We start from the raw sequence: 14,010 nt of genomic DNA, 5'->3' as shown, positions 1-14,010 counted from the left end.
GACAACAACATACTAACCTTGTCACAGTAGACGCTGCAAGACATGTCAGAAGGTTGACATGGATACCACCATTACACATGGGACACTTACCACCGTGTATGGGGTAGGTACTCATGTGACTCAGCCAATGTTATCTATCTCATACGCTGCAGGCAAGGATGCCCTGAGGCATGGTACATTGGTGAGACTGAGCGGAGGCTACGGCAACAGGTGAATGGGTACCACACAACAATCAACAGACAGGAGTGTTCCCTCCCAGTTAGACAACACTTCAGCGGTCCGGGACATTCAACCTCGGACTTCTGGGTGACCATCCTCCAAGGTGGACTTTAGGACAGGCGACAACACAAAGTGGCCAAGCAGAGGCCGATAGCCAAGTTCAGTACCCATGGGTGATGGCTTCACCCGGGATCTTGGATTCATGTCACACTACAGGTGGCCCTACTGCACTGTACACACACAGACAGGTGCACACATACAGACAGACACACACTCACAAACACACACACTCACAGATGCAGCCACTCTTACACACAGACACGTGCACACACTCCTACAGACACACACACACTCCTACAGATTCATACACTCACCCAGACCCTCTCTCATACACAAGCTGTCTCTCATTCGCTCACATATACACTCCCACACGCACCCTTTCACAGACTTACACCCCTTTACACTCACACTCACACACTCTCTTACAGACGCTCATAACACACACACACACACGCTTATAAGTTTGTGAGGTGAATTTGTATTTGCAGAAATATATTTTATTTTGCTCAAAAACTGCATGAATCCATGTAAGATTCTGTAAATCAGTTTTTTAGATTAGAATCAGTGTGAACCTTGTGGCACAGACAGTCTCACACAGGGCACCTCACACCTTCAATGCATTATCTGGGCCGACATGACACCAATTGTTGAAGTTTGCTCGAGAATGTAACTTTAAAAAAGTTCTGCGATTTACATATGAAAGAACTGAAGCCAACATGTTTATTTTAAAGGATGAGATAACAAACAATCCAGGTCTTTTACAATATATAATTTCTGTTACATCACACTGTCAACTTTTGCTGTAAATTCTGTGTCTTATGAGCTTGTACTCCACGACCACTTGATGAAAGAGCAGCGCTCCAAAAGCTAGTGCTTCCACATAAAACCAGTTGGATTGTGTGATTTTTAACTTTGTACACCCCAGTCCAACACCAACATCTCCAAATCATGTCTGTTATTATACACCACCCATCTTTAGTCACTAATTGTCCACTAATAGCTATTCATTCTCCCATGCTGATCGTTATCCAATCCTTTGTCTGTCTGTTCTCCTGTCTGTTTGGGTTCTATCTTCACCTATTATTTATTCCACTCTACCTTCTGCATAAAAATCAATCTTTTCCAAGCTACCACCAATTCTGAGGAAGGATCACTGGACCCACGGTGTTAACTCTGATTTCTCTGCACAGATGCTTCCAGACTCCTTGACCCTTTCCAGCAATTTCTGTTGTTTCTGATTTCCAGCATCCCCAGTTGTTTCAGTTTCTATTTTGTTCCAATCTTTTGTTTGTCTCAGAGGTTTGAATTTTCAAATCCCATTATGTTGGCGTAAGGGAAAATCAAATTCCAAATGTTTCCCTTTGAAGTAACTTTTGAGCTACCAGACAGCCTATCTGCCCTTTGTCTGTCTGAAGTTCATTGACAAGAATCAAACATGTGTAACTGCTCACAGAATTGTTTTAATCTGTCATTTTTATTAGTTAAGTTTATACACAGTATTATAATTATCACATCCCAAAAGTGCCAGATAATTACCATCTCCAACAAGAGATAATGTAACCATCTCCCCCTAATGTTCTATGGCCATAACACCACTGAACCAGCCAGTGAAACCTCCTGGGGTTACCATTGACCAGAAGCAGAACTGGTCCAGTTACAATGGTGGGCAAGAGGCTAGATATTTTGTGGTGAATTCCACCTCCCGAACCTCTTTCCACCATCTACAAGGCACAAGTCAGAATTGTGATGGAATACCCTCCACTTGCCTGGATGAGTGCAGCTCCAACAACCCCCAAGAAGCTTGACACCATCCAGGATAAAGCAGCCAACTTGATTGGCAACCCATCATCTTACTCCAAAATTGACTCCATCCACAAAGGTGTACTGCAACAACTCAACAAGGCTCTGAAAAAAATGTTCCTTTCAAAACTGTGATCTCTACAATCAAAAATGATGAGGACAGTAGATATGTAGGAACACCACCACCACCAAGTCTTACACTTTCCTGACTTGGAAATGCATTACCATTTCTTCACTGTCACTGGGTTAAGAGTCAGGAATTCCCTTCACAGCGGCACTGTGGTGTACCACACCCCAAAGGCAGATCACCACCACTTCTCCAGAACAGTTAGGGATGGACAATAGATGTTGGCCCAGCCAGTGAAGCCTATATCCCCAGGACAACTGTAAAATCATATAACTTTGATTCTAATGCCTTGATGTGAACACAGCCATGCTTGGTAAATGGAGGATAAGAACCTTGTCTTTATATGTACTTTTTCTTTCTCTTGTACAATTAGGGCCCAAAGGGACAGCCTGGCCCACCTGGAGAGCCTGGTGACTTGGGACCAATGGTAAGCTTTCAAACATTGTCATTAAAATGTGCTTAAATTGTAAGAGAGTTTTGAAGCCACTAACATGAAGAGTAACCAACATTATATTATAATGAGTACTTCAGATTCCTTTTTAAGTGCATCCAGCTGTCCTCAATGCTGTGGATAATACTTTTCTTTACCATCAAATTGCAGGGCGCAGCTGGTAACCGTGGTCCTGAGGGACCATCTGGAAAACCTGGTGAAGATGTGAGTGTACATTTTTAAATTTGTTGAAACAATGTTGATGAACACACCTTACCAATAAATTCTTGCTCACAAAATATAAAAATGATCCATAAGCCCTTTATTGAGCTAGTGTACATTCCCCATACTTAAGAAGCAGTGCATGCCTCTTCATATTTAACGATGGATGAACAAGGCTGAAGTAGGTAAAATGGATTAGAAACAGGAGTATATTAGACATGAAAAAAAATTGCAAAATAGCAACGTTAAAGCCTAGAAACTATAAGGTTCTGTTAAACAGGAAAGGGCTCAGGGCCCTTCCTAATAGATATGTGATGTGTACTAAAATAAATTTTCATTTTGACTCAGCCTGAATTCAATCACTTTGTTTGCAAACTATCAAATTGAAAACGTAGTTCCATTAAGGTTTGCCATATTTTCCACACAATCTGGAGGAGCTGCAGGTAACTAGGAGAATAGTATAAGTAGTATCTGCATTTTTGTTGTTTTTCTCAGGTGTCCATGTCCACTCGGGTGGTAGTGGGTATTTGTGAAGTTACCTATCACATAAAATTCACCTTCAATGCATATACTCAGGCAGGAGAAGACTAGGCTGGAGCATGGATTCGCCCTAAGTCCTGTTTATTAGTGAACAAATAAAATTATTGAAGGCACTCAGGCAAATTAAATGCATCTTAATTCAATTTTTTTATTGACTTATGGACTAAATTTCTTTTCTTTCCAAAGGGTGATGTTGGAAAACCAGGACGCTCTGGTGAGCAGGGATTCCATGGACAGCAGGTAAAGTGGCTGGTTATTGAACTAGATATAAAAATTGGCAATGCAAGATTGTTTGCAGAAACCTGATAACTACAAAATAATTTCAACTGAAACACCTAGTGCCACGTTTGGCTGTCTTGAACTGCTACTTCACAAGAGCAGGGTGGCGTGATTAGCTGCCAGGCAGAATGGGTGAAGGTTCTGCCTTTCTTTCTGGCACTCCATTTTCAGAGGCACAGTGAAGGGCACAGGGCAAAAAGCCTGCCAGTCCCTATCAAAAGATCTAAGGTGTTGCATTGCAGGCTTTGTTCTCCAATACTTTCAATTTTTGCAGCCCTCTGCCACCCCAGCAAGTGAAAGGAAGCCAAACAGATGGCCAAGAAATGTCTTGACAGGACATTTAGGAGTTAATGATGGCATTGGAGGCATGTTCATGCTGAGGGAGGTCATTAATGGACTAGGAGCATTTGGGGCACTAATCCAGAGAAAGGTCTGATTTGTGTGAGCTTTGATGAGCCCTGTCTTTAAATTTGGCCACTCTGAGCATCTGAATCCCTGCTTCACCTCTCCTAATAGACTCCCCTCATCATGAACATGCTTCCAATCTCAGGAGTCTCAGCTATACCTTGTTTCATGCCAGGATCAGACTATTTTTGATGCATGGAGCATTGTGACTCTTTAAAACAAAAGATGGCAGCTGAGATGGGCCCTCCAACAGGCCTGCTGCAGAGCCCTCCAGCCTCAGTTCCCGTTTTGGGACTGATGACTGTGACAACAGGCCCGCACTGGAAAAACCGCAGTTCCTGGCAGACTTAGTAGTTGAGGCTGATTCGCAAAGTGGGATTGCTACTGCTTCCCAATTACTATCTGCAATGTAGAAATCCATCCACTGATATATGTCAGACATAACTGGGGAAAAGGATTCATTTCCACTCTTGATTAAAGATAAAATACTAAAGTGGAGAAACAGCTTAAAGGTAGGTGAATTATACATGGAATTTATTCTGATCATAGGTAATTTGGAAGAGTGGCTTAGAGATAGTAGACAAGTGTTGGGCTGTCAGAAGGTTAGTTACTTGTCACAGACTTTCTAGCCTCTGACATCTTGCTGTCATAGTATTTGCAGTATATAAATATATTTGTCCATCCTATTTCAGTTTTTGTGTTACCATAAGACACAGGAGTGGAAGGAGGCCATTCGGCCCATCGAGGCTGCTCTGCCAATCAATGAGATCATAGCTGATCTGATAATCCTCAACTCCGCTTTTTTGCCTTTATTCTATACCCCTTGATTCCCTTACTGATTACAACTCTGCCTTGAATATATCTAATGACCCAGCCTTGGTGGCCCTTTGGTAACCCCAGGATGTTGCCTGTGGGTGATTCAGTGATAGCAATGCCATTGAATGTCAGGTGGTGATGGTTTGAGTCCCTTTTGGAGATGATCTTTACTAGAAATTGTGTGGCATGAATGTTATTTGTCACTTATCAGCCCAAACCTGAATGTTGTCTGGTGTTGTTAATTATGATTTAAATTGTTCAGTGACCAATTTGGTGTGAATTTGAAGTATATTTTAAATGTTTCCCATGGGGCACAGGTTCTGTAGAGTATCAGTTTTTCTCCTGCTAAATGGGACAAGAGCTCATTGGCAAGTGACTGGTGTTTGGTAGTGGGATCAGTGAGTGAAAACAGCCAAGTAAAGAGTCATTAAAGCAAGGGGTTGAAATGTTGGAGGGATTGCACATTGTGAGCCTATATTGGAAGGCATTTATTGGAAGGCTCTCACTCAGTAGCCATCATATACAGTAATATCATATATCAGCTTAGTATCCTGAGAACTAACTCTTAATGCCTGCTGTGTATTGGGTTTCATGCCTCTACTGAGCAGAGTGAGAGGGAGTGACAGATATCGCAATGTGGAGCAGAACCAGAGCAAGCCAGAGAAGTAGCAGCCTCATGAGTAGATGAGGAGAATGCATAGGAGCAGGAATACAGGTGAATGTCCTCCAAAGGGGCTACCCACCTGAAACTGTACATGGAGACTGCCTTAAAGGAGGTGCCAGAGCAGCAGTATGATAGTGCGCATGTATGGAATGCTGGAGGAGCAGTTGAAGCCAATGGTTTGTGATGGCTGTCTTTTAGCTGTGGCAGTGAAGTCGCTGCGCTGAAATTTCTGCTGGTTGGAGTCATACCTAGCACAAAGAGTTGAAGTAATCACATCAGACTGACCATTGGCCTGCAGTGTGAGACTAATCTGTATTTCACAGAATGTTCATTCTTGGTCATATCAACTCCATGCATTGGTTGTCTGGCATTGCATCTTTTGGCACTATTTGTGACCTGCAAGATTCCTGTTATCAATGCCATTCACCCCTTGCCAGACCAGATCACATTACTAAATGTTTCTAATATTGCATTCATTGTTTTTGCAACCACTCTCCATCTGCTGACATCTTCAGTGAGCTCCAGCTAGCCCTCCTTTTTGTATTTTTCTGGTGTCCACCTTCTGTTTACTGGAATACCACTTGCTTCTGTTACCCCAGTCCTGGCAAAAAAAAATTACTCAATCATGGAGTCTGAGTGAAGACTGTTGGCTGCTCTTCAAATATAGTGCCATCTCCTGACATGCTGAAACTTCCTGCTGTCTGCCCCTAGTTATTGGCCAGATCTCCCATCTATCAGGCAGCAATTGGCCACAGATGGGAAAACTTCTAAAGATCATCTGCCAGTGTGGCCGTGCAACTAAAACTTAACATTGGATTCCTCCTAAATATAAGATCCATTTCTAGTGAGACTTCTATGCGCCTCCATCCCCAAAACAATGTGTTTGGCTGTTAAGTTCCTTTTGAATGGTGTCTGATGACACTCAGTTATATGCAAGATGACAGCTCTGCACTAACTTCTCAAGGGTATTTTGAGATGGGCACCTAACTGCTACCCTTGCCAGAAACACTCATGACACAAAAAGGGATAAAAGGAAAGCTACATCCAAGCTGACGCAATTTATAACTAATTTGAACTGATAATTATTTTATTTCATTAACACTGATTACAATATCTATACTATGATTTTTTTTCCAATGAGCCACAGATGATCTAAACATTTCTTTGAAACTAATTAAATGTACTGATGGATTGCAGGGCAGAAGATACTTGTGTAAATCCATGATAGAAATTTCTCCTACATTAATCAAACTGGCTGCAGCCTTGCAACAGTAGAACTGTACATCTACGTCTAAATCTTGTGGGTTCAAGCTCTATTCTTCAGCCATGGTCTGCAATACAGAAGGAGCACTGTGTTGTTGGAGTGCCATTGAATAGATGAGTCATTGAACTATGATTTTGTCAGCTGACCTAGTGCAGATAGAACATAGAACATAGTTATAGAACATTATAGCTCAGTACAGGCCCTTCGGCCCTCGATGTTACGCCGACCTGTGAAACCAATCTGAAGCCCATCTACACTATTCCATTCTCATCCATATGCTTATCCAATGACGATTTAAATGCCCCTTAATTTGGCGGGTCTACAACTGTTGCAGGCAGTGTGTCTCATGCCCCTAAAACTCTCTGAATAAAGAACCTACCTCTGACATTTGTCTTATATCTATCAGCCCTCAGTTTTAAGCTATGCCCCCTCATGCTAGCCATCACCATCCTCGCAAAAAGGCTGTCAGTGTCCACTCAATCTAATCCTCTGATTATCTTATATGTCTCAATTAAGTCATCACTCAACCTTCTTCTCTCTAACAAGAATAGCCTCAAGTCCCTTAACCTTTCCTCGTAAAACCTACCCTCCATACCAGGCAACATCCCAGTAAATCTCCCCTGAACCTTTTCCAAAGTTTCCACATCCTCCCTATAATGCGATGACCAGAACTGCATGCAATACACCAAGTGCAGCTGCACCAGAGTTTTGTACAGCTGCTGCATGACCTCATGGTTCCGAAACTCGATCCCTTTACCAATAATAGCTAACATACTGTATGTCTTCTTAACTGCCCCATCAATCTGGGGGGCAACTTTGAGGGATCTATGTACATGGACACCGAGATCTCTCTGCTCATCTACACTACCAAGAATCTTACCATTCAACCACTACTCTGCATTCCTGTTACTCCTTCCAAAGTGAATCACCTTACACCTTTCTGCATTAAGCTTCATTCGCCACCTCTTTGTCCAGCTCTGCAGCTATGTCCCTCTATAACCTACAACATCCTTTGGCACTATTCACAATTGCACCGACCTTAGTGACAACCGCAAATTTACTTACCCATCCTTCTACGCCCTCACCTAGGTCATTTATAAAAATGACAAACAGCAATGGACCCAAAACAAATCCTTATGATACACCAGTAGTAACTGAACTCCAGGATGAACATTTTCCATCAACCATCACCCTCTGTCTTCTTTCAGCTAGCCAATTTCTGATCTAAACTGCTAAACCTTTACCAACAATCGAGGTAAGGCTCACACATCTATAATTATCAGGGTTGTCTCTACTCCCCTTTTTGAAAAAGGAACAACATTTGCTATCCTCCAGTCTTCTGGTACTATTCCTTCAGACAATGACGACATAAAGGTCAAAACTAAAGGCTCGGCAAGCTCCCTGGCTTCCTAGAGAATCCTAGGATAAATCCCATCCAGTACAGGGGATTTATCTGTTTTCACACTTGCCAGGCTTTCTAACGCCTCCTCCTTGTGAACCTCAATCCTATCTAGTCTAGTAGCCTGTTTCTCAGTATCCTCCTTGACAACATTGTCTTTTTCCAGTGTGAATACTGACGAAAAATATTCATTCAGTGCTTCCACTATCTCCTCTGACTCCATGCACAACTTCCCACTACTGTTGTTGATTGGCCCTAATCTTACTTTTGTCATTCTTTTATCCCTTACATACCTATAGAATGCTTTAGGATTTTCCCTGATCCTATCTGCCAACAACTTCTATGTCCCCTTCTCACTTGTCTTAGCTCTCACTTTAAGTCTTTCCTGGTTACCTTGTAACTGTCAATTGCCATAACTAGTCTTCATATCTCACCCTAATAACATAAGCCGCCTTCTTCCTCTTGACAAGAGATTCAACATCCTTTTAAATCATGGCTTCCACACTTGACAGCTTTCTCCCTGTCTGACAGGTACATACTTATCAAGGACTCCCAGTAGCTGTTCCTTGAATAAACCCCATTTCTGTCGTGCTCATTCCCTGCAGTTTCCTTCTTCATCCTAGACATCCTAAATTTTGTCTAATCGCATCGTAATTGCCTTTCCCCCAGCTGTAGCTCTTACCCTCCAGTGGATACCCATTCCTTTCCATCACTAAAGTAAACATAACTGAATTATGGTTCCTATCACCAAAGTGCTCACCTACCTCCAAATCTAACACCTGACTGGGTTCATTACTCAGTACCAAATCTAATGTGGCCTCACCCCTTGTTGGCCTGCCTACATACTGTCAGAAAACCCTCCTGCACACAATGGATAAAAACTGACCCATCTAAATTACTTGAACTATCATATTTCCAGTCAATATTTGGGAAGTTGAAGTTCCCCACAACAACTACCCTGTTACTCTCATTCCTACTGAGAATCATCTTTGCTGTATTACCTTGCTATCCTTTGCTATACTATACGTAAGTAATCCCAGACTGAGGTTGGTATTTGTGTTATTCCACATATATCCTTTGATTGACATCACTGATGCTAATTATTTTGTAATTTATCTCCTTCTGTTGTGCCCAAATATGCCCTCAATCAGAACCCATACTAAAGAAACAATAAATTGACTGTGAAGCATTTTGGTCATGATAATTGCAAGTTTTCTGTTTTCGAGGTGGACAGAAGTCTGAAGTGCATTATCCAGGGTGCCATTTCTTCTCTTGAACATTCAAGATAAATAAACAAACTGAGCGGCACTGTCAGGGTATTCTGGGCTGTTAATATGTTCCTCTGGTTTCAGGGTTCTCGAGGTTTCCCAGGTGCCCCTGGTTTGCCTGGTATCAAGGGCTTGAGGGTAAGTAAGCATAAAACAAACTCAATTTCAAACACATTACATAAGTACATCTGTTGTTGATACACACACATGTTGATATGTTACAATATGTTGGCTTAAATATCCAGTAAGGAAGTTTGTTAAGTTTCATGTACATTTGTTCAAACTATGTTCCTGTTCTAAACATATATTTATGGAGATACTTGAATTTAATCTTTTAAAAATTTCTGTTCCAGGGATACATTGGCTTGAAAGGACCTAAAGGCGAACTTGGAGCTGCTGGCCAGAAGGTGCTACTTGAATTATTGAACATCAGTTAATGTGGTGCACTGTAGAGTCAAAATTCAAGGACAACAAAGCTTGGCTCACCTTATTTCCCACTGCGTTAAAATAGTTATTAATTAATTTGTGACATTTATGGAGACGAATTTCCAACAAACACATTAAGTTTTGTACATTAGTGTTGTGCAGTCATTCTGACGGTAATGTCCTTAAAACCACATTTGCAGAACATTGTTTAAAACTTCTACAGCCATACTTTACATAGAGTGTTCTTGTTAATGTTCTTAAAGAAATTATCCCAAACTTTACTAGTAATGGCTCATGTTAATAAATCAGCCCTGCTCTCCAATTCTCCAAAAGAATTGCAGCACTTTATATTTGCTTAATGGAAGAAAACCTGATATCCTTTATGTGATGAATATTTTCAAGTCATTAAAACTACCTAAGAGAGCTGATTCAGCTTTAGAATATAGAGTCATTGCAAATTGAGAATAGCTGCTTTTTCATTCGATTCTCTCCTTTAATTTGGAGAACTATAGTTTGCTAATTGTAGCCAGCTACTGGTAATGAAGGGATTGTGGTCTAAATTACTGTTTTCTCTTTCACACCTACTGTAGGGTGACCAAGGTTCTCTCGGTGCAATGGGTGCTCCAGGTTCGAAGGTAGGTTTGTTGTTATATGAGCTGAGATGGAATCAGGAATGCTAAATGCATCAGCCTCTCTCATCTTTGTAAGAGTAATCAACTTTTTTGATTCCTATCTATCCCTTACCTGGATCTTGTTATGAAGGAAATAAATTGCCAAGCTATGGGGAGTTCAGCAGGGGAATGGGATAGATTGGATAGCTTCAGAGAAAACCAGTATGGACTCAAAGAGCTGAGTGGTATCCTTCTCTGTCAGAGGGGCTTCACAGCTGGAATTTTACCAGCCTTTTAGTGATGGGCTAAGACGTGAGATGGCTGCCACAATGGAACTGGACAGTGTTGGGTGTGTCTTTCATATCAATCCACCACCATTTCGTTAATAGTGAGAAAGTTGCCAGATCAAAGGGTGACTGAGCAATGTATGTAGTTAGCTAAGAGCTACTTGTTACCTCAGTGGAAGTATTTCACTCTGTTTGGAGGATCCGCCATTTGTTGGGAAACCAACCAATGAAGGTTAGTGACTGAACCCGCCCCGCCCCACCCATGTCCCCCACCCACAGTGGTCTCTTGGGAGGGGTGATTTACTTTGAACATTTCATTGATTTATTTAATGACATGTAATATTTCCTGAACATGAAAACATGGTAAAATGTTTCAGTTCATTTAGAAATTCTATTGAAAGATATATGTATGAATTTAAGTATCTGAATAGTATTTCCAACATTAGATATGATTCTGCTGTTGGAAATCATTTGCACTGTGCTAATAATTGCACAAGAAATCAATTTACAATTATAGGTTGGGCTTGTATTGTGATGCGTTTGTGGTTGCTGGAAGGTGTTAATACATAGGATCCTGTTTTATTTAGGCAAATGGAATTCCTACATTAATTGCACCTTTTTCATGGACTAAAGACTGCTGAACTCTGCAATATTTACAAGGCAATGCCCTGACCAATCAGAATCTACTAGCATACTCTGACAACTAAGATTAACAGTTAACTGTTCTTGCTATGCCTCCATGCCAATGTTGGTTCACCCTCTTCCCATTCTGTATAGAGTACTGTCCCCTTTGTTAAGGCTGTTTAAGATGTTCTCATCTCAATGAATGTGAGATAGAAAGCTTTTGAATTCTTGACTCCTTTTAACAATATTTTAAGTTCAATATACCAAGTAATTATTCATGAAATCAGAAATACTTCTTATGCATTATTTTGAAGTAGAGTTTTGCTGCCACTTCAGCTTGTGTTGAGTCTAGTTTTGTCTTTCAAAACGAACAAGCTCATTTTAGCGTAATGAATGGAGAAAACTGCTAATGAGCAAAACAAGAAAGTTGCTTGTAAATTCCTTGGAAATTCACCTGCCCATCCTCACTAACGGTGGTGGAAACCTAAGAGACAAGGCAGTAAGTTGCCAGTTCTGCCATTCCAGCTGAGATTCATTCTGGAAGATCCCTTCTGTGAAAGTTATGGCAGGAGGTTGAGACAGCCCATGCAGGGAATTTCTCCCCCCATGCTGTCCATGCTATTATCAATGCCTCTGGACTGCTGTGAATCTGATCATCCTGGGAAAAACATTACCTTCATCAATGAAGAGAAATAGAGTATGATCTGCCCATGAGGCAGCATAAAGCATTAGGTTGTTTTTAATTATGTTGTCACTGATTCTGCTCTGATGGATTAGTGAATAGATCACAAAAGATAACTGAAGTTTACAACGGTATACAATTTATAACTTCTCTCGGTCTGATAGCATCAAATACATATGCAACTGAATATGTATCACTGAATTGTCAGTTCTGAGGTAAAGAAAAACACATATAAGGGAAATCAAAATCTTGGTTTTGGTTACTTTTGCTGATAACTAGTTTTTAAATGATGGATAATGTTAAAGCTGTATTTTTTATTTGCCTAGGGTCCACGGGGTCTTCCAGGTGAAAGAGGCCGAACTGGACCTCAAGGTGCTCTGGTGAGTATAATCTTCAAGTCACCTTTTCCTATTTAGGCATAACTTATCATCAATTCTTTAGTTGTTCTAATCACTTCGGGGACTCTGCTATTATACTTCCGGCTATATGCTGAAGAGTTCAATTTATTAGAAATTGGAATTAATGTTAAATCCCACATCAACACCATTGGGTAGTCTTGGATCCATACATGTCCCCAGTGAAACAGGGACACTATGATTAACACGTGCTTGATAATAATTCATATGAAGGAAAAGAGCCAAAATAGGATGTGGCAGCGATGAGGACATATGGATAGGAAGCTCAGAATTTCAGCTTTCCCGCATCACTGGAACTATTTTAACTTTTCTCAACCAATTTTTCACATGGCAGCCAATCAGATTCATAGACTGACTGTCTGTCTGTCTGTCAGAGTGGAAAGCTGCTGGAGAGTGGATAGCAGGTTAGTGTAACATCACAGAGGGATACAGGGGGTTAATGATTCTTCTATCTTTACATCCTGACAAGGTAAATTTATCCAGTTGAGCCTTTTATTAGATTAAAACCACAACTAGGAAAGATTTTAAATCATTGCAGGAATTTAGTACTACTTGAAATGGAATATCCTCCCCCTTAAGAGTTTTCAATCTACCAAATATATCCCAGGACAAAATACAGAGGAACTTCGATTATCCGGCATTTGATTAACCAAATTTCAGATTAACCAAGCAAGATTGCAAAGTTCTGATGCTCGGCTAACTCTGTTATCCAGCATTTGATTATCCAGCATTCGATTAACCAAATGAAATATTCCCCACTCAAACACTTCGGATAATCGAGGTTCCTCTGTATATTTACTCATGATGTGGAGAAGCTGGTGTTGGACAGGGGCGGACAAAGTTAAAAATTACACAACACCAGGTTATAGTCCAAAAGGTTTACTTGGGAGCACTAGCTTTCAGAGAGCTATCTGATGAAGGAGCAGCGCTCCAAAAGCTAATACTTCCAAACAAACCTGTTGGACTATAACTTGATGTTTTATGATTTTAACTATATCTACTCAGGTATATTATAGCAGAAACAATTCACTTGAGATACACAATATTAATACATAGAACTTTAACTTAAGTATTCTGGAATATTTTTATTTGTTTCGTTTTTTTTGGCTCAGGTCTTCAATGCATTAAATTTGTTTGCAGCTTTTTATTGGTTTCTTAATAGCAAAATTACATTATAGTAATAGTAACAATATTATAAAGCAAGGATAATCAATCTAGTTAACTAATCTAGAAGAATCATTAAGTGCAGACTACATAAATCCAAATAATTATGCAATAATCAAACCAATTAAAAGTAGCTATATGGTATCAAGCTCATTTAAATTCAGAGATATTCAAGCAAATATTTTACAAGCATTATCATTTCAATCCAATTCTAAATCATATGTTGGTTGTATCTTCTCTCAATTGAAGAGGATTCCTCTCTGTATTTGTGTCAAAGGTAGCTGATCTGCTTCTGACTGATGGAAAT

General features: G+C 40.5%; 1 protein-coding gene across 1 annotated transcript in view; it reads left to right on the top strand.

Annotated features, from left to right (window-relative positions):
* Positions 1–14,010, top strand: part of col5a2b (collagen, type V, alpha 2b) — a 273,958-nt gene that overhangs the window by 147,566 nt on the left and 112,382 nt on the right. The window contains exons 10-16 of the mRNA XM_060827360.1: positions 2,580–2,633; positions 2,808–2,861; positions 3,585–3,638; positions 9,578–9,631; positions 9,847–9,900; positions 10,510–10,554; positions 12,450–12,503. Coding sequence (XP_060683343.1) covers positions 2,580–2,633; positions 2,808–2,861; positions 3,585–3,638; positions 9,578–9,631; positions 9,847–9,900; positions 10,510–10,554; positions 12,450–12,503 — 369 coding nt within the window. The remainder of the gene's footprint in view (positions 1–2,579; positions 2,634–2,807; positions 2,862–3,584; positions 3,639–9,577; positions 9,632–9,846; positions 9,901–10,509; positions 10,555–12,449; positions 12,504–14,010) is intronic.

Source organism: Hemiscyllium ocellatum, chromosome 7 (genome assembly GCF_020745735.1).
Source record: "Hemiscyllium ocellatum isolate sHemOce1 chromosome 7, sHemOce1.pat.X.cur, whole genome shotgun sequence".
In the NCBI taxonomy this organism is placed as follows: Eukaryota; Metazoa; Chordata; class Chondrichthyes; order Orectolobiformes; family Hemiscylliidae; genus Hemiscyllium; species Hemiscyllium ocellatum.
This window is presented reverse-complemented; position numbering and strand designations above follow the sequence as displayed.